Source organism: Rana temporaria, chromosome 1, assembly GCF_905171775.1.
Source record: "Rana temporaria chromosome 1, aRanTem1.1, whole genome shotgun sequence".
Lineage (NCBI taxonomy): Eukaryota > Metazoa > Chordata > Amphibia > Anura > Ranidae > Rana > Rana temporaria.
Genome location: NC_053489.1, coordinates 518,185,698 through 518,204,575, shown reverse-complemented (window position 1 = coordinate 518,204,575; position 18,878 = coordinate 518,185,698). Strand labels below are relative to the sequence as shown.

The following is an 18,878-nucleotide window of genomic DNA, read 5'->3' as shown; positions in this document are numbered from 1 at the left end:
AAAGGGGCCAAAAGTGCAAATCAAACAATCATGCAAAAATATATATAATAAGCCATAGAAATTTACAAAAAAATGAAAATATAAAGAAAAATTGTTTTAAAACGTTTGTTTAAAAATTGTGATGTGAAATCCAAAAATAGTCTCGGCAGCGAAGTTCCAAGTGCTCCAACACTGTGTGAATCCTTCACCACCCTCACTAAAATGGACTCCCCAGATAGATATGCTGGTAAGATTATAAACCAGCAAATCACTCCCAGCAATCGCCGACTGCAACTCCTGCTCTCCTCGCAGGTTTTTGGTCAGGATCCTATCTCAAAGCTCACAGCATTCAATGTGAAGAACAAAGTGAAAGGAGACTCCCATAGCATAAAACTGTACCTCAGGATTTATTTAAAGTGTATGTATTCCACTCGCATTTAAAAAGGTTTCAGACTCGGTACAAATAAGAAGGGATTGGGTGGGGAGGCCAAGGGAATAGCAACAGTTCTTTTTGAGGGTTTAGTCCATTTAAAGTTCAAATTAATAGTAATAAGTAAATAACTGTTCAGAGAAGGAAAAAGAAAACTCTGAAATATAAAAGGGAACAGAGAACAGTGCTATCTAAGTGCAGTAAGTATGTAGTTAAAAAAAAAAAAAAAAAAAAAAAAACGCCTTCCAAGGAACACCCCTTGATCACCCCTGTAGTTAACCCCTCTTCGCTTCCAATGTCATTTATATAGGGATCAGTACATTTTTTTTTATTATTTTTTTAAGCACTGATTACTTTATTGGTGTCACTGGTCCCCAAAAAGTGTCACTTGGGCTGAAATTTGTCAGCCACAATGCCGCAGTCCCACTAAAAATCACAGAACGCTGCCATTACCGGTGCATGCTGTGAATGGCCAGGCAATCTTCTGGAACCTGTGACGTGTCCCAGAAGATTGCAGGGAGGGAGGGGGAAGAGGTGAACTTCCTTCCGATGCCACAGAGCCCCGAGAGGAAATAGGAGCTGGATGCCTCTAAAAAGAGGGTATCTTTGATTTGCATGTTTTATCTTTTATTGTACAATGTGAATTTTTTTTTCTTTAAAAATATAAATTTATTTAATTTTTCATGTGTTTATCTTTAAAGAAAAGAATTTGTAATTTACCAAGAGCCTGATGTCTCCCCTGCTCATGTCACTGATAACGGCTTCACTGAAGAGGTTTGATTATTTTATTTTTTTTAGTTGATTGAAGGACATTTTTATGCTTAAAATGGTTTATTCTGGCCAAGCTGACCTTAAAATTTCCATTGTATTACTATTTTACTGAGTATGCTCTATCATACTGTTGTAGCATTAACTGCATACAGTATGCAAAGTTGTGTTCTGCAGCAGTATGGACGACTTCCTGACGCTGCAGGAGAAAAGTCGAGTGGACCTGAATGCTTCCCTGTCTTGATGCTTTGTATTTTTTTACTTTTTTTTTTTTTTCTATTCGTGATTGAGAGCTTGTATTTTTAATTGATAAAAACAGTGCTTCCACTGGCTGAGGTGGAAACCGTGATGTCCTCTTCCTGTCTCTGTTTCTTCCAATCAGAGGAAGCCTTGTCTCTCTTTGGCTAAGAAGCATTCAGGTTGACTCTGTTTTGTTCTGGCAGCAGATGGGCATTTGCCCGTACTGTTGCTTAATACTGTAAGCTATTGCTACTACAATAAGATGGAACGCTCGGAGCACCCGGATAGTAATGCAGTAATAATAATTTGTTTGGGCCAAATGAAAGCTGGATTTCTTCTTATGCCGCGTACACATGACCATTTTTCATGACGAGAAAAATTCAATTTTTTAAATTGGTCGTTAAAAACTATCGTGTGTAGGATCCAGAGCATTTTTCTTGACGAGAAAAATGGGCATTAAAAATTTAGAACCCGCTCTATTTTTTTTTTCTCGTAGTTTTTCACGTTGTCGTTTTACTCGTCGTGAAAAAACGGTTGTGTGTGTGTGTAGGCTTTAACGATGGTGAAAAAACGTGCATGCTCAGAAGCAAGTTATGAGAAGGGTAATTTGCATAATCAGTTCAAAGGGTGGCGCCATTCGTGTGTGTGTGTGTGTGTGTGTGTTCTGGGTTAAATGTATTTTAAAATGTTAATTATCCAGAAATTTCTGCTAGTTAACTACTATCTGTTTTGTATTTAAGATAATGCTGTGCTTTTCTAATGGAAATCACTATGACATCATTTACCCTTCTGGATATGCTGAAAATGCTGCGTTGTGCCAATGTAAGTAAATTGTTCCATAAAGACATTTTTTATTAATGTATAATGGTGCCGTTTGTAAGTGGCACCAATCTCGCACACAGTGGCTGCTTACTTTGCTGGTTCTTTTCATCATTTATTCAAATTGCAGCTTCGTGATCTGCGTTTCCTCTTGACCAGGAAGTATACTGGCCAACAGTGATTGAGCCATGTTTGCCCAGCATGGCAATAAATGTAGCTTATATAATTGTTTGAGAGGCTATCCTGCTAACTTCTGCTTTAGGCCCCTATCACACAGGGCAGATCCGCTCAGTGGGAGATTGCTCTGTTAATCCCTGCTGAGCAGGCAGATGACCGGTCCATCTCTGCTAACTGTGCAGGGATGGATCTGTCAGAGCCCCGCTGTTCTCTATGGGAAGATTGGATGAAAACGGACAGCATGACGATCGTGTGAAAGGGGCCTTAGGCTTCCAGTACATTGAACATAAAACTTAATCTATTGTATTTAAGAAACTTAAACCACGAATGTACCAGGAAATTCTAATCCTACAATTGAATCCAGGTAACAAGTTGCAGTATTGTAACTTCTATAATTTAAAAATTTCAATACCAGGCACTTCCGTCCCTTCCTGCCCAGGCCAATTTTTAGCTTTCAGCACTGTCGCACTTTAAATTACAATTTGCGTGGTCATGCTACACTGTACCCACACTTTTATTTTATTTTTATTTTTTTCAATTTTGTTCTCATAAATAGAGATTTTATTTGGTGGTATTGGATCACTGCTGGAATTTTAAATTTTTGGCGCAACAAATAAAAGACCGAAAATTTTGAATAAACGTTTTTCTTTTGTTTCTGTTATAAAATGTAGTAAAGTATGTTTTCTTCTTCACTGATGGGCACTCATAGGCGGCACTGATGGGAAGACATCTGGCAGGCATTTCTAGTGGGCGCTGGCACCATTTCTGGGCACTGATTGGTATCTTTTAGGGCACTGTGTGGTGGCCATGAGGGGCATACCTGGTCGTTCATGCGTACTGGTGGTCCAGTGTGGGCATCCGTGGGGGGGAGGCTGCACTGATAAACAATCAGTTTTCAGAGCTGCTGATTGGCGCTCCTCTACCTGCGTCTGTTTAGACACGAGTGAGGAAAAGCCGATACACGGTTCTTCCTGTTTACACTGATCAGTTGAGATTTGACACGGCTGATCATGTGGTAAAGAGCCTCCGTCAGAGTGTGTCAGACTGATGCGCCACACCACCGATCGCCACGCTGTGCGCCCCACGCGCGCTGGCAGTTATCCTGAAAGACGTCCAGTCAGGATAACTGAACCACCGCCCCGCCATGATTTTGCTATTGGCCGGGCAGGAAGTGGTTAAATTACAGCTGTAGCGAGCTGTGAAGTGTGTGCGTGTGTTTTTATTTTTATTTTTAAGTTATTGTACATTAGAAGTTCATCAAATACACTGCAACTGAACCTTGACTACTTCCCACCGGGCCACTGCACATATACGGCCGGGTGGGCGCTCTCTCCTTCTGAGTGGACGTTAAGGAACGTCCCTCAAAAGGAGGGGGATCGCGCATGTTCCCATGCAGTGCCGCAATCCCGATGCACTCGTGTCACCCGGACACGGCGCATCATAGATCGGCAGGAGGGCTCTGTGATTGGCCCTCCTGATCACATGATGGCCTTGTCCAATCACAGCCATCATGTGATGTAAACAAACAGCTGTTAAAAGTGGTCCGATATTGGCACAGGAGCCAATAGAATTTCTCTTTACCTTTTTGGTTTTGAGCTGTATGAAAAAATGCACATGTCAACAAGGACTCCAGAGAGTTTTTTTAACGCACCTTCCTTTATACATTTTGCTGTTTCAATAATGTTCTATTGTAAAATGGTATTAAAACTTTTTTTTGTTACATTTACCCTCTCTGTGCAACCCCAATCCTCCACTTCTCGGGTCCCCTGCCAGCTCTCTGGGCTCCTCCTTTTCTCCAAGTACCCCCACAGCTGACTGCTTGTTATGGGGATACTCGTATGTTCACTCCCAAACCCTGCTCTGTGTTTCCATAAGACACACAGAAGGGGGCTTGGCCCTGCCCCTGCTCCCTCACAGCTGTCAATCAGTGGGAGCCAATGGCTCCTGCTGCTGTGTCTAAGGCCAATAAGGAGGTTCTGCGAAGAGAACTGGATACTGAAGGTTTTTACCTAAATGCATAGAGTGCATGAAGGTAAAAAAACTTCCAGCCTATAGAACCACTTTAAATTTTTACAAGAAGCATATTAAAGTACATCCATACATTCAGAAAAAAAATAGAAAGGGGTTGACTACCTGTTACATAAACAAAGAGAATAATATCACATAGGAGTAGAGTTGGAGGAGGAGCCCAATTTTTCGATTCTTGTAGCATATAAATTAAACATCAATGACAATAATGCATCATGAGAGAAGCAGTGTTGGCCCATACACATAGCAAAATCAATTAAGGCTACCAAAGATGTGTCACACCACGTCCATGTGGTCACTTAACCTTCCTCTCTCCCACAAAAAAATCAATACAAAAAAACATACAATAGCCTTTCCCCATTCGGAAGACAGAAATATGATATGGAAATCTGATGCCAGTAATTGTCCAGAAAAAGTCTTGGTATAAAAAAGACAGAGAAGCTGACCTCTGGTGAACTGCCTACCTACTGTAAACTGTTTGCTTTATTTGTGCAAGGCAATACATTAATAAAGGAATAAAATAAGAAAAAGGAGAGGTTATGTAAAGCTTGCCTGCTTATGTCCAACACGCCGCCAACCTGTTAGACATTATGATGAAGTATACAAATCATGCATCCAGGGAGTCCAAACCTTCTTAAAGTGCCTTTTTGTTTATCCTGCAATATACTGATATATTTCTCATTAAGTGTTATTCAGATACTGTATATACTCGAGTATAAACCGAGTTTTTCTGCACATTTTTTTGTGTGCTGAAAATGCCCCCCTCGGCTTATACTCGAGTCACCTTTTTGCGCCTGATCTCCCGGACTTTGGGAACCCGGCGCCGGCCGTAGGTTCCCTTGACCCCAAACTTGGCACACATGTAGCCCCACTCTTCCTCTACAAGTGCGCAAAGTTTGTTGTCCACGGGACCTACGGCCAGGGTGCACCAATTTTTCAAATCCAGGCACCCCTTCCATAGACTCCCATGTTAAACATCAGTCTAGTCATAGGGCACAGTGAGGCATGCAAATGGACACCCTAGGCTTATACTCGAGTCAATACGTTTTCCCCCTTTTTTTTTTTTTTTTTTTTGTGGTAAAATTTGGTGCCTCTGCTTATATTCGGGTCGGCTTATACTCGAGTATATACAGGCAAGTTTGTTTGGCCACAGATTTAATCTACCACTGAAGATTTCCAAGCCGTGGCAAGTTTAGCTACTAAGAACGTTCCTTGTATTTTTTGGAATAAAAGACAGAAGGACCTAATCAGTTACCCTTTGGCAGTAGTGTTGGCATTCCCTGAAAGGTGCTTTTTTCCGGACTGAACAGAGTTTTATTTAGAAAGTAGATCAATATCATGACCAGTTGTTACAATTTTTAACTATGCAATGTGTTTTTTTTTTTTTTTTCAGCTATAATTTATGAGTTACTTTATGAAAAAGTGCTTGGGGTCAACGTTACAAAAAATATGTTGAAAACGGAAGCATTTGACTGGAAAGTTGAAACCTTTGATAGTGATGCTTCAGGATCTGATGGAGACGATGATGCAGCCAGGTATAGACATCTGTAAAGGCATTGCATAGTTTTTGTATATACTTTATAATCTTTGACTTTTGTTGAGAGAAAAAAACATTCCCCTCTGATCATGTACATTGCAGGGATTTAAAAGAAACTTTGTTGCTGTTGCAGATTCCAACCTTTTTTTTGTTATTTTGAAAACAAAATCACTGTTTGTTCCTCTGTGCCCCTAAATGGGAGTGACTTTATAATTCTCAATCAGCTGCTGCAGAATCAGGACTCTAATGAGGAAAATTGCAAGGTCTTCATCCCTTTAGACGTTTTTCCTATAGGGAGTATCTTGCCAATAATGCCATTTTTGTTGCAGGGGATGCCAAAATCTGACTTGTATCTTAGGGTAGATTTCTGGGGAAATCAGTGAGCCAATCACAGAAGCAGGAGATGATGTTTCTGGGGAGAGTTCTGCACACATTCTGTGTACAGAACAGATCCAGGTAGCCATATTTCATTTTACAGAGCTGCAGATTGAAAATGAAAGGTAATTTTTAATAACATTCAATTAGAATATGACTGGTGTCGCAATTGTATAGGCTATATTTTTTTTTTCCCCTATGAAAGTGGAGTTGACCATTTTAAATAAACGTAAATTGGAATTTCACATACCAGGTAAGTATAAAAAATAAAATTATTCTAAGCACAGATTTGTAGCATGTGGTATAACTTTTTTAGCTATAGGTTTGTTACTTAGATCAGGGGTCTCCAACCCCCGGTCTGCGGCCCACTGGTGGCCGTAGCCCATTTGCAGCCGGGCCGTGAAGGCTGCGCTTTAGGAGGTTCGGCAGGAGCGGGTGAGCAGAGAGATGACATAACCTCTCGCCTGCCCGCCCCGCATCACAGCTGTTCCGCCCACACAGCCAGCTGGGAACACGACACTGTCTGAAGTGTGTGAGAGCAGAGAGATGATGTCATCTCTCACCACCCGCCCTGCCCCACCACCGTCCAGTCCTCACAGCCGGCGCGATCACTACACTGAGGTGCGGCGGCCGAGAGATGAAATCTCTCATGGTTTTTTTTTTTTTTTTTTTACAATCCTTGTTGTATCCTGGCATTGCTGGTATCCTGCAATCCCTTTTTTGTATCCACTCCATTGATGGAGCCATACCTAAATGAACTCTACCGAAGTATAGCAGCTCCATCCCCACCCATCTGGCTAGTGACACACCGATTCTGCTTTATGGTGAGTTGAACTATTTCTTTTTTATTACAATGTAATAAAATAAATTATGCGTTTTCAATCATCCTGACACCATAACAACCATGGTGTTGTGGTGATTGAAGCACCGACACCAGCCATTTCCCCAACAAATTGCCAGTGAAAAACCACATCCCCCCCCCCCCCCCCCCCCCGCCTTGGCATAATTTTATTCCACGCAACCGGTCCCCAGTGTCAAAGGTTGGGGACCGCTGATTTAGAAAATGGTATTCAACAAATCAAAATCAGTATTTACTGTTTGCCAACACAGAATACTTCACTTTGTGTTTGACAGTCGGTGTATCTATAGTCTCTCTTCTTTCTGTCTTCTTCCTCCCTTTTTTTTTTTTGGATATGACAAGGGTTAGATTTTCCTGCGTTTTTGCCACTCCGTTTCCACTCACTGCCTGTTTTGGGGACTGCATTTTAACAGACTGGGAACGAGGGAAAGGTGAAACCAATAATAACGAAATTTCCTGAGTTCCCCTAATTTAAAAAAAAATAAAAAATGTAACTAAAAATAGCGTTCTTCTGTCTGTTTTTTTTTTTTTTTGGAGCAATTTCCCCTTCACTACTTATCCTGAAGACAACCTTTTTTTATCTGCCTTTTTAACGGCAATACCCATTTAAATCCCTTTGTGTCAACTTGTGTGCATGTTATCAGGCCAAAATCGCCAGGGTATGTAAACTTTTGATCAGGGTCATATTTGGATAGTTTTTGTTATGATTTAAAAAGGGTAAACAGTTGATTGATAATAAATGGCTTTAGCCAAACACTAGCCATGAGTGAGAAAACGTTTTGTCATTCGTATTCTCTGAAAAATGGGCAAGAAATCCTAAATTCTGCCAGGGTATGTAAACTTATGAGCACAACTCTATCTTAACCACTTAAGGACCGCCTAACGCCGATATACGTCGGCAGAATGTCACGGCTGGGCATAATCACGTACCTGTACGCGATTGTTAAATGCCCAGCCGTGGGTCGCGGGAGCGCGCCTGCGACCCGGTCCGAAGCTCCGTGGTCACGGGACCCGCAGACCCGATCGCCGCCGGAGTCCCGCGAACGGTCACAGGAGCTGAAGAACGGGGAGAGGTGTGTGTAAACACACCTTCCCCGTTCTTCACAGTGGCGCTGTCATTGCTCGTCTGTTCCCCGATTATAGGGAAAGGCGATCAATGACGTCGCACGTCTAGCCCTGCCCCCCTACAGTTAGAAACACATATGAGGTCAGACTTAACCCCTTTAGCGCCCCCTAGTGTTTAACTCCCAAGCTGCAATTGTCATTTTCACAGTAAACAATGCATTTTTTTGCTGTGAAAATGACAATGGTCCCAAAAATGTGTCAAAATTGTCCGATGTGTCCGCCATAATGTCGCAGTCACAAAAAAGATAGCTGCCATTAGTAGTTAAAAAAAAAAAAAAAAAAAAAATGCCATAAAACTATCCCCTATTTTGTAAACGCTATAAATTTTGCACAAACCAATCGATGCTTATTGTGACTTTTTTTTTACTAAAAATGGGAAGAATACGTATCGGCCTAAACTGAGGAAAACAAACTTTTTTTTATTTATTTTTTAATATATTTTTGGGGGATATTTATTATAGCAAAAAGTAAAAAAAAACATATTTTTTTTCAAAATTGTCGCTATTTTTGTTTATAGCACAAAAAATAAACGCAGAGGTGATCAAATACCACCAAAAGAAAGCTTTTTGTGGAAAAAAAAGGACACCAATTTTGTTTGGGAGCCACGTCGCACGACCGCGCAATTGTCAGTTAAATCTATGCAGTGCAGAATCGCAAAAAGGGGCAAGGTCCTTAACCTGCATATTTGTCTGGGTCTTAAGTGGTTAAATAGAAAACTATCTTTAGATTTTTATTTCGAAAGCATTTTATTAAAATTTCAAAAAAATCTATATTTGTTTTAAAATCATTGATTTTTTTTTATATCCACACTGGTGTCTACACAGCCTGTTTTCTACTACGCATGCAAAGTGCTTTCTGAATGGTCCCATCGTCTTCTGGGGGAGACACAGGACCCAGAAGGCAGAGAGGTGGAAGGAGAAGGGCACGATAAAAATGCGGAAGTAATGTACCTTGTTGTGGCAACATGAGATGGAAGTCCTGAAATAAACATGCCAAAACGAGAGGGGGTGGGGTGTTCTTCTGTTTCAATAAGATTTTTGCCTGGCGCTCCGATTTTAAGATGGTGGGACACAGATGCTGTAAGACTCTTCTGTTCAAACCTGGATACCATAATTAAGAAAATCACGGGACCATGTTATTCACCTACCAAGGAAAGATCGGCTAAATCCCAGCCTGCTTTCAAACCTGCTAAGCCTTCAGAGCTTCCCCCACTTTTCATCAATGTTCTCTCCCCACTTTTCCAAGCGGAGGCATGGTTGCTAATCCTTAGTGTTTGCCAGTTTGCCCTTCTGCCATTCAGATGCAGAGCATGTCCCTCTAGACTTGTGGGCCAACCCATTGCTTCTATTATGCTACGGGCATCACAGGACTTTATCTCACTTTAGGTTCACATATATTTATATTTTGCTAGCGGAGTTCTAGTTCAATTTATTTTTATTTGTATCTATTTCACACATATGCGCCTATTTTTATCCACATAGTATGTTTGGTCTAACTAGCACTAGTTTTCCACTTTAGTGACTCACTATATAGTTACATTACTTTGGTTTAGATGCTGCTTCATATTTTGGTTTAGATATACTCAGCTGTGCCTAGCATTATATCATAATTCCAGGCTGGTGGACGCCATTTCTGGTGGAACTAGTGTGCATTACTGCATATATATTGCCGTGTGGCTTTTTTTTTTTTTTTTCTTTAGCCAGTGGCTACTGAACAGACAGCGCCACTACCCCCACACCCCAATTTTAACCCATTGCTTCTGGCACTCTTCAGCAGCTTAACATCTACCACCCACCACTGCACAGATTATCAGACATTTCCCCATCTTTTTCTCAACCCAAGGGGCCTTGGGTCCTTTTCTTGGTACCCACACTGTAAATGGGCCTTTAGTAAGAGAACAGCTACTTGGGGGGGCCCTAGGAAGTATCATGGCCAGGGCATGAATGGCTCAACACCTGTAAGATCTTTCCAGGTCAGGCTTCCCCAGGGTTCAGCATAGGAACTTCTCAGTCATCTGTAGGCAATGTATACCAACTTGGTTTCTCATTTTGAGGTTCATTCAATAACCTTTGGGCTACATTCACACTTGTGACTATGCCCAACAGTGTTTGCTTGCGAGAAACTCCAGCAGGTGTTCTGGTCCCGCAGCTGCTCGTATACAATTGCTATGCAGTGTTCACCTGCGAGTGATCAGCCTGGATGAAGGAAATGCGAAAAACAGTGCGCTTACCAAAAAATACAAATAAAAGAAGCAAACTCAAATGTTATACCAACATAAATAGCAATAGTAAAGAGGTAACATTTTTGAGCCTGAATGAAGACTGCGCCCAGGACCAATCACTTGGAAGTGCGCCCAGCCTCAATTGGCAGCGGAAACCCGTAGCCTCCCATTGCTTTCAGTGGGGCTGCAGCTGGTTGCAGAGAACCCCCACTGGGGAACTTGCTTGTACAGTGAGGGGGGGGGGAAGTATTTGATCCCCAGCTGATTTTGTAAAGTCCTGTTTCTTTAGACGGTGGGTCTTTTCACAGTGGTTTAGGATTACCAACCAAAATTTGTTGATCGCAATACAAGATGGTCAAACAAGGCTGTTTAAAGATGCTAGATATGCAGGAAGGTGCATGACTTCTGGTTCCTTATTTCCTAATTTCCTTCATGTTTCTATCCAATCTCGCCAGTTCTGGCCTGATTCTATCTTTTCTTTCCTGCCTCTCCTTGTTGGGGTGTTTCCATGCACCTACCTCTTCAGTCGTGCAGACTTAAGCCTCAAAGACACGATCGAATTTTCATCGGACAAAGTGTGGGATTTTTGTCAGATAACATACAAACGTCAAAGAATTGTCGGCCAACAAACACATGTTTTTTCAGCTCTTTAGCGCCGCCCTTTGGGCAACTTCTGCTAGTGTTTTTATGGTGAGCATTGCTTTTGAGCATGCTTGTTTGTACTTTTGGAGTTTTGTCCGACGGACTTGTGTACACACGATCGGATAATCTGACGACACACATTTGTTGGCGAACAATTTTTAAAGCATGCTATCCCACATTTGTCCGGAAAATTGGACAACAATTGTCCATTGGAGCATACAAACAGTTGCATTTTCCGACAACTGCCTGCCTCCACACAATTCTCGTCGGATAATCCGATCGTGTGTATGAGGCTTTAGATCAAATCCTGGGTTTTCTGCTGGACTTGGAAGTCGGCGTCCTACCTCTTGCAGGTTTGTGACTGTACTAACGTCAGGGTTCTTTCCCAATGACTTTCCTTGGTGAGATTGTATGACTGTCTTCTGGTATGGCGTTCTCCTCCTTCCTTTTGGGATCAGATGAGTAATGATTTAGGAACCTTCTTCTGGATTGGCTCGGTCGTTTCCCTCCTAATCGTGATGTTCCCTGCTTGCCTCTTTACTTTGGCCAATTGGAGGAGGTTTTGCGTTATTATAAATACAAGGCCTCTCCTCAATGGTGGAGAACCACTCGGCCTGACTCTCTTTTTATTGCCGCAGATGCCAGGAAGTTGCCTGTAATACTGTTTCAAACACAGCGCAGCTCACTAAGTAGCAAATGCTACTACAGTCTATTTAAAGCACTCCAGAGATCAGATTGTTCTGTAATAGATATAATTTGGGCCAGCTTGGCCCAAATGCACAATTTTAAAATAGTTACATTTTATAATTCTATTTTAAATACAGTATATAATGTAATTTTCATGTATTTTGTTAATGTAATAAAAATAAAAGTATACATTTGCTATATTCCTTTTATATTCAGAAGTACTTTGGAACAAGAGTTCTAATTTATATTTTCCTCTAGTTACGGAGATAATGTGAATTTTGTTGGTGTGAATGGATTTAAACCTCACAAGGATGGGAAGGTATGCTTCAGATGTGCTACTGTACAGTATTTGACAATGTTACAGCTTGTCTTTTTTTTTATATACAATTTTTGGTTCTTTGTAGCCTCCACAGATCAAGGAAAGTAATTCAGTGGTGTCGGCAGCCGCTCTTCAATCACTTAATCCAGCAGTTTTCAGAAATGTGGAGTATGAGGTCTGGATGAAGTCACAAAGGGGTAAGTAGAGGTCTCTTAATTGAAACTCTTGTCTCTTCATATCAAGGTACATGAAATATCTGCGTATAAATGACATATGTTCTACATATTGTCTGTCATTTCCGTGTTGTGAGCCAATGTCCTCCCTTCCTGCTTCTATTTCCCTGTGGCTGTAAAGTAATGCGTGTGTGTATATATTACTTGTATCCCCCTCTGTTCTAGGAATATATAAAGCACAGTGTGGCAGTTTAAAAAAAATATATATACCGTATAAGCTGAGGTACCTAATATTACCGCAATAAATGGGAAAACGTATTGACTTGAGTATAAGCCGGAATGCAGCAGCAGCTACTGTAAGCGGAAAAGAGGGTCAACAATGCCCATTTGCATGCCTCGCTGTGCTCAACCTCACTGTGCCCATTGTCGGCTCACTGTGCCCATTGCCAACTTGCTGTGCCCATCCTTACTGTGCCCATTGCCACCTCACTGTGTCCATTGCAAGTCATTGTACCTAAAATTCTTCTTGGACTGCGAGCGTCCATTGTTTAAATATCGCGGCTTTCTCCTGATCCTGTTCCGTGATGGGCGTTTCCAGCAAACACTGTAAGTGTTCCGCCTATCACGGAGTTCCTCTCATTCTCGGACTCCGTTTCCCAGCAGGTACTATGTTCAGTATTCCGCCAATCGTGGACGTCGTTTCATCCTCGGACAAGAGAATGTCAATGATAGGCTGAACACAGTGCCTGCTGGGAAACGGAGTCCGAGAATGAGAGGACCTCCGTGATAGGCGGAACACTCACTCACTGTTTGCTGGAAATGCCTATCACGGAACAGGACCAGGAGGAAGCCGCAATATATTTAAACCAGGGTTTGACAAATTTGCTTGGAATCTAGGAGCCAGCTAAAAAAGTTAGGAGCCAGAAAACGCGCCCCGTCCCGACGAGCTTGCGCGCAGAAGCGAACACATACTTGAGCAGCGCCCGCATATGTAAACGGTGTTCAAACCACACATGTGAGCTATCGCCGCGATTGGTAGAACGAAAGCAATAATTCTAGCCCTAGACCTCCTCTGTAACTTAAAACATGCAACCTGTAGATTTTTTTTAAACGTCGCCTATGAAGATTTTAAAGGGTAAAAGTTTGTCGGCATTCCACGAGCGGACGCAATTTTGAAGCGTGACATGTTGGGTATGAATTTACTCGGGGGAACATTATCTTTCATAATATAAAAAAAAAAATGGGGATAACTTTAATGTCTTAGTTTTTATTTTTATTTTTTTATTAAAAAAAAATTTCTGCCCACCTTCCAAGCCAAATCGCCAGGAGGCTATTTCTAGTCGCCCTGGCGACCGGGATTTGTCGAGCCCTGATTTAAACAATGGATGCTGCCCGCAGTCTAAGGAGATTTTCAGGTACACTGACTCGAGTATAAGCCGAGGGGTGTATTTTCAGCCCTGAATAACTCGGCTTAACTCGAGTATATACAGTAATTCTGAATACCTTTTTGCACATCAATGTTCTGTGGTCATGTGTCCTCCCTCTGATAGCTTGCATATGTCCAGAGAAGTAATCCTCAGCCCCTCCTACTGTATTCCCTTAGATCAGGAAGGAGAGAGGGAGGAGACATGACAGCACAGCGGCGCTGTGCAAGAAGGTATTTAACATTACAATTTATTTTTTAAATGAACACACTGTACTTTATAACTTCCTAAAACGGAGGGAATACAAGTGATTTATGAATGTGACTTTATTACAAGCACTTTAGGTATTTAACCTCTTGACCACCGCCCCATGTCAAAAAGACGTCCTCCTTTTTAAAGTTGAATATCTCGATAACGGCAGCAGCTGCTGCCACAACCGAGATATTCATCTTTTCAGGGGGCGGTGGTGTACACGATAACGGCGGTCTCCGCGGCGGATTCGCCGCGAGATCGCCGTTATCGGTGGCGGGAGAGGGGCCCCCCCCCCTCCCGCCGCTCTCCTGCGCCCTCCGCCGCTTACCGGAGCCGTCGGTAGCGGCGGAGGGGATCCGATGTGTCCGGCAGCTGAGCGGGGACGGGACTGAAGGAGAAATCTCCTTCACCCGTCCTCCTAGCTCTGCTGGGCGGAAGTGACGTCAAAACGTCAGTCCCACCCAGCCTCTTAAAGAAACATTTTTTTTTTTGTCATTTGAAAAAATGACTTTTTTTTTTTAATTTTTTTTTTTGCATTTAAGTCTAATTATGAGATCTGAGGTCTTTTTGACCCCAGATCTCATATTTAAGAGGACCTGTCATGCTTTTTTCTATTACAAGGGATGTTTACATTCCTTGTAATAGGAATAAAAGTGATCAATTTTTTTTTTTTTTTTTTTTCAGTGTAAAAAATTATAAAACTAAATAAAAATAAATAAGAAAACCAAAAAAATTTTTTTTAAAGCGCCCCGTCCCGACGAGCTCGCGCGCAGAAGCAAACGCATACGCGAGTAGCGCCCGCATATGAAAACGGTATTCAAACCACACAAGTGAGGTATCGCCGCGATCGTTAGAGTGAGAGCAATAATTCTAGCCCTAGACCTACTCTGCAACTCAAAAAATGCAACCTGTAGAATTTTTTAAACGTCGCCTATCGAGATTTTTAAGGGTAAAAGTTTGACGCCATGCCACGAGCGGGCGCAATTTTTAAGCGTGACATGTTGGGTATCATTTTACTCGGCGTAACATTATCTTTCACAATATATAAAAAAATTGGGCAAAATGTATTGTTGTCTTATTTTTTAATTAAAAAAAGTGATTTTTATCCAAAAAAAGTGCGCTTGTAAGACCGCTGCGCAAATACGGTGTGACAAAAAGTATTGCAATGACTGCCATTTTATTCCCTAGGATGTCTGCTAAAAAAAAATATATAATGTTTGGGGGTTCTGATTAATTTTCTAGCAAAAAAAGTGTGATTTTCACATGAAGGAGAGAAGTGCCAGAATTTACCTGGTGGGCAAGTGGTTAATGTTATCCCCTAGACAAAAAGAGCAGTTAACCGTTCAAGTGCAAGGAGGGAAGCATTTATTTTCAGCAGACTGGAGTTCAAATTTTTGTCAGTGCACTTGCATGTTTTATTGTGTTTTATAGATCAGCAACGGATGGATTTCACCATTGCTGCTGGCATGCAGTATTCTGTGGGAGACAAATGCAAAGTAAGTCTTTAGTTTCATATAGTCTTCTCATGTATATGTCTTTGCAACTCCAGCATATGCGGAGTGTGGAATTGCAGCTTCCTGAACTGACTAGAGGCCACTGGGACTTATCAGGAGCTGGTTACGGTCTGAGAAAAGGAAAAGCATGCAGTGTGACAGCTGAACATGGGTTAGGAAGCCGTATGGTAAGGAGACGGAGCGAAAGGAGGCAAAGTTGATGTTAATCATAGCAGGTGGTGGAGAGAATGGGGGTTTTACAGCTGACCATGGAACACTGGGAAAAGCAGAGAGGGAAGAGTAGGTGCTGATCAAGTAGGAAAAAGTGCAGGTAGTGTGTGAGCTCATTAAGGCCAGGGAATGCGGTGGAATGTGTCAATGTGCTTTGAACTGCTAAATAGGGCTGAGCTCCTGCAAAATCCTCACTAAAACTGCAAGTTTAAAACCCTGTAAGTGTTTGTAAATAGTCAAGGAGTCCACAGTAGGCTAAATTGTCAATGCCAGATAAAAAAATTATAGCTCAGCAGTTGGGTGATACCAAAACACTGGGTGCCCGAATATATTTTATATCTGTCTGGATAAATACATTATCGGCCAATTTCCTAATATACTTACCACCTGGATATCCTATGTTTGCACATTCCATCCTTATGTTGGTTGCCTCTCTTTACATCCCCATGTTGGATGCAAGATGATTCTCCTGCTTGGTGGTTTTGGGAAAACGGCTCCACCTAGTGGACTGATAGAAAACCTCATACTGAGAGACCTTACTCATCCCTCATTCTATATGGACTCCTACAGGACCTTCTGGATATCATTGTAACTAGAGGGATTCCCTTCCAGGGGGGCCATTTTAAGATTCGGTCCTCCTTTTAACTGTTTTCCATCTATAGCAGTCCCCTTTCTTGGGCTCCTCTTCGCCTGGAGATCAGTGTTTTCCTTTGCTCTGTGATGTTTTTTCCTGCTATGCCTTGCCGGTTGGCAAATAATTTTGACCCTAATCCCCCATAAGGGTTGTGAGTCAGGTATGGCATGATTCCATCTCCCTTTTTTCTCCCCTTTCTCATTTCTTACTGGAATATCCCCCTAGAGACTCATCCTCTTACTCCCATCCAACCTATTCTATGCCCATCCAATTTGCCCCGCCTTTTTTTTTCTTCATGGAGAGTCCCTCTGTCTCTCCCGAAGGCCCTTGTCTGTTGAAATAAGGTTCTGGAGCCTATACAATTCCTGTAGTCTGAGCTTTGAGTGGAACCCCTACAAAGCCCCCCCCACCTCCGTAAGCCTATTGTGGCTGTTTAGCTGACTTGGTTTTCTCCTCCTCTAATTATTGCTTGGGAATGTCCTATGGTTTTTAAATTGATCCCTGTATCCTGCATCCTTGGCATACAGGACACAGTTTAAGGCTTTCACCATAATACCTGCCTGCACTCCTCCCACTGCACATAACCTGCTTTTTCCTTTCACCACTGCGCCTGCACCCTTCCTCTCACTTCCATGCTTACCCCCTGGTCACACCATGGCACCTGATTGCCATCTTCTCCCTCTGTATACACCAAAGCGTCTGAACACACCACCCCTTTGCTCTCACCATTGCACCTAAACCTTCTCCTCTGTTGTCACCCCCGCACCTGACCTTGCCTGTTCTTGAAAAGGCAAACATTTTTTCATCGTGAAGGGGATGCTAATGGCTAAGGAAAAAAATATGACTATGGTAAGGAGTGTATTTTTAATGTTTGCAGTTTGGAACCTATGCTGTTTATCACAAAAAATACTCCGATCTGCCCACATCCTTGCCAAGTCATTACATTGTACATAGTATTTGTGTACTATAACATTTTTTTTTCTTGATGACTGGCAAAAGCTCAAGCTAGCTAGTAGGGATTTTTTTTTTTATTAGTGACACTTGCTGGGATCCTAAAATTGTACCTACTTTTGCAGCAAAATTTTATTTCACCATTCTTAGCAATATTAACGCTTGGTTTTCATTTTATGTAGGTTCAATTAGAGTATGGAGGAACTTTTTATAATGCTCACATCCAAGAAGTTGTTGCTGAGAACGGACCAGCTGTGGTTTTTGTGGAAGAGCTGGGTGAAAGGTAGGTCACACAAATGATTAACTGTATGAGAAGAACACTAAAATGTGAGTTTAATGTGCTTGGGTAACTCCGTAATATAAGAGTTTGAATTTTTATGCTCATAAATACCCATATTTGCAATTAAGGATACAGCATTACCCGAAGGATGCCTCCTTTCCCTCCTTGACTACCCGGAGGGAACTGGATGCTCCTCTTTGGACAGATGAGATTGAATTAGCCATTTCCCAATCGGCCTCACATGACACACTTGGCTTGTATGGCTTTCCAGCTAAATGGTATGTTCAATTTAAACAACTGTTGAGTCCATAGAAACTGAACTTTTTATTGTAGCACTGAAGGTAGGGATCCTTCTTCCTATGTGAGAAGTGCTTATTGTTTAAAATGGTAAGAATGATACCACCAGATGCAGGTCTTTTTGGCCCATTTCTTTGATTAACCACTTAAGGACCGCCTCCTGCACATTTACGTCGGCAGAATGGCACGTACATGTACATCCTCTTTAAGTGCCCAGCTGTGGGTCGCGGGCGCGCGCCCGCGACCCGGTCCGAAGCGCCGTGACCGCGGGACTCGATCGCCGCTGGAGTCCCGCGATCGGTCCCCGGAGCTGAAGAACGGGGAGAGCTGTGTGTAAACACAGCTTCCCCGTTGTTCACTGTGGCTCTGTCATCGATCGTGTGTTCCCTTTTTATAGGGGGACACAATCGATGACGTCACACCTACAGCCACACCCCCTACAGTTAGAAACACAAATTAGGTCACACATAACCCCTTCAGCGCCCCCTTGTGGTTAACTCCCAAACTGCAATTGTCATTTTCACAGTAAACAATGCATTTTAAATGCATTTTTTGCTGTGAAAATGACAATGGTCCCAAAAATGTGTCAAAATTGTCCAAAGTGTCCGCCATAATGTCGCAGTAAAAAAAAAAAAAAAACGCTGATCGCTGCCATAAGTAGTAAAAAATTTTTTTTTTTTTTTTATAAAAATGCAATAAAACTATCCCCTATTTTGTAAACGCTATACATTTTGCGCAAACCAACCGATAAACGCTTATTGCGTTTTTTTTTTTTTACCAAAAATAGGTAGAGGAATACTTCTACTAATACGGCCTAAACTGAGGAAGGAATTTTTTTTTATATATTTTTGGGGGATATTTATTATAGTAAAAAGGACGCTAATTTTGTTTGGGAGCCACGACCGCGCAATTGTCAGTTAAAGCGACGCAGTGCCGA

General features: G+C 42.0%; 1 protein-coding gene across 2 annotated transcripts in view; it reads left to right on the top strand.

The window, feature by feature from the left end:
* Nucleotides 1-18,878, top strand: part of OTUD4 (OTU deubiquitinase 4) — a 73,938-nt gene that overhangs the window by 32,790 nt on the left and 22,270 nt on the right. For both annotated transcript variants that reach the window (XM_040331615.1, XM_040331607.1), the window contains exons 5-11: nt 1,111-1,183; nt 2,158-2,239; nt 5,835-5,976; nt 12,146-12,206; nt 12,292-12,403; nt 15,487-15,551; nt 17,547-17,647. In XM_040331615.1, the coding sequence (XP_040187549.1) occupies nt 1,111-1,183; nt 2,158-2,239; nt 5,835-5,976; nt 12,146-12,206; nt 12,292-12,403; nt 15,487-15,551; nt 17,547-17,647 (636 nt within the window). The remainder of the gene's footprint in view (nt 1-1,110; nt 1,184-2,157; nt 2,240-5,834; nt 5,977-12,145; nt 12,207-12,291; nt 12,404-15,486; nt 15,552-17,546; nt 17,648-18,878) is intronic.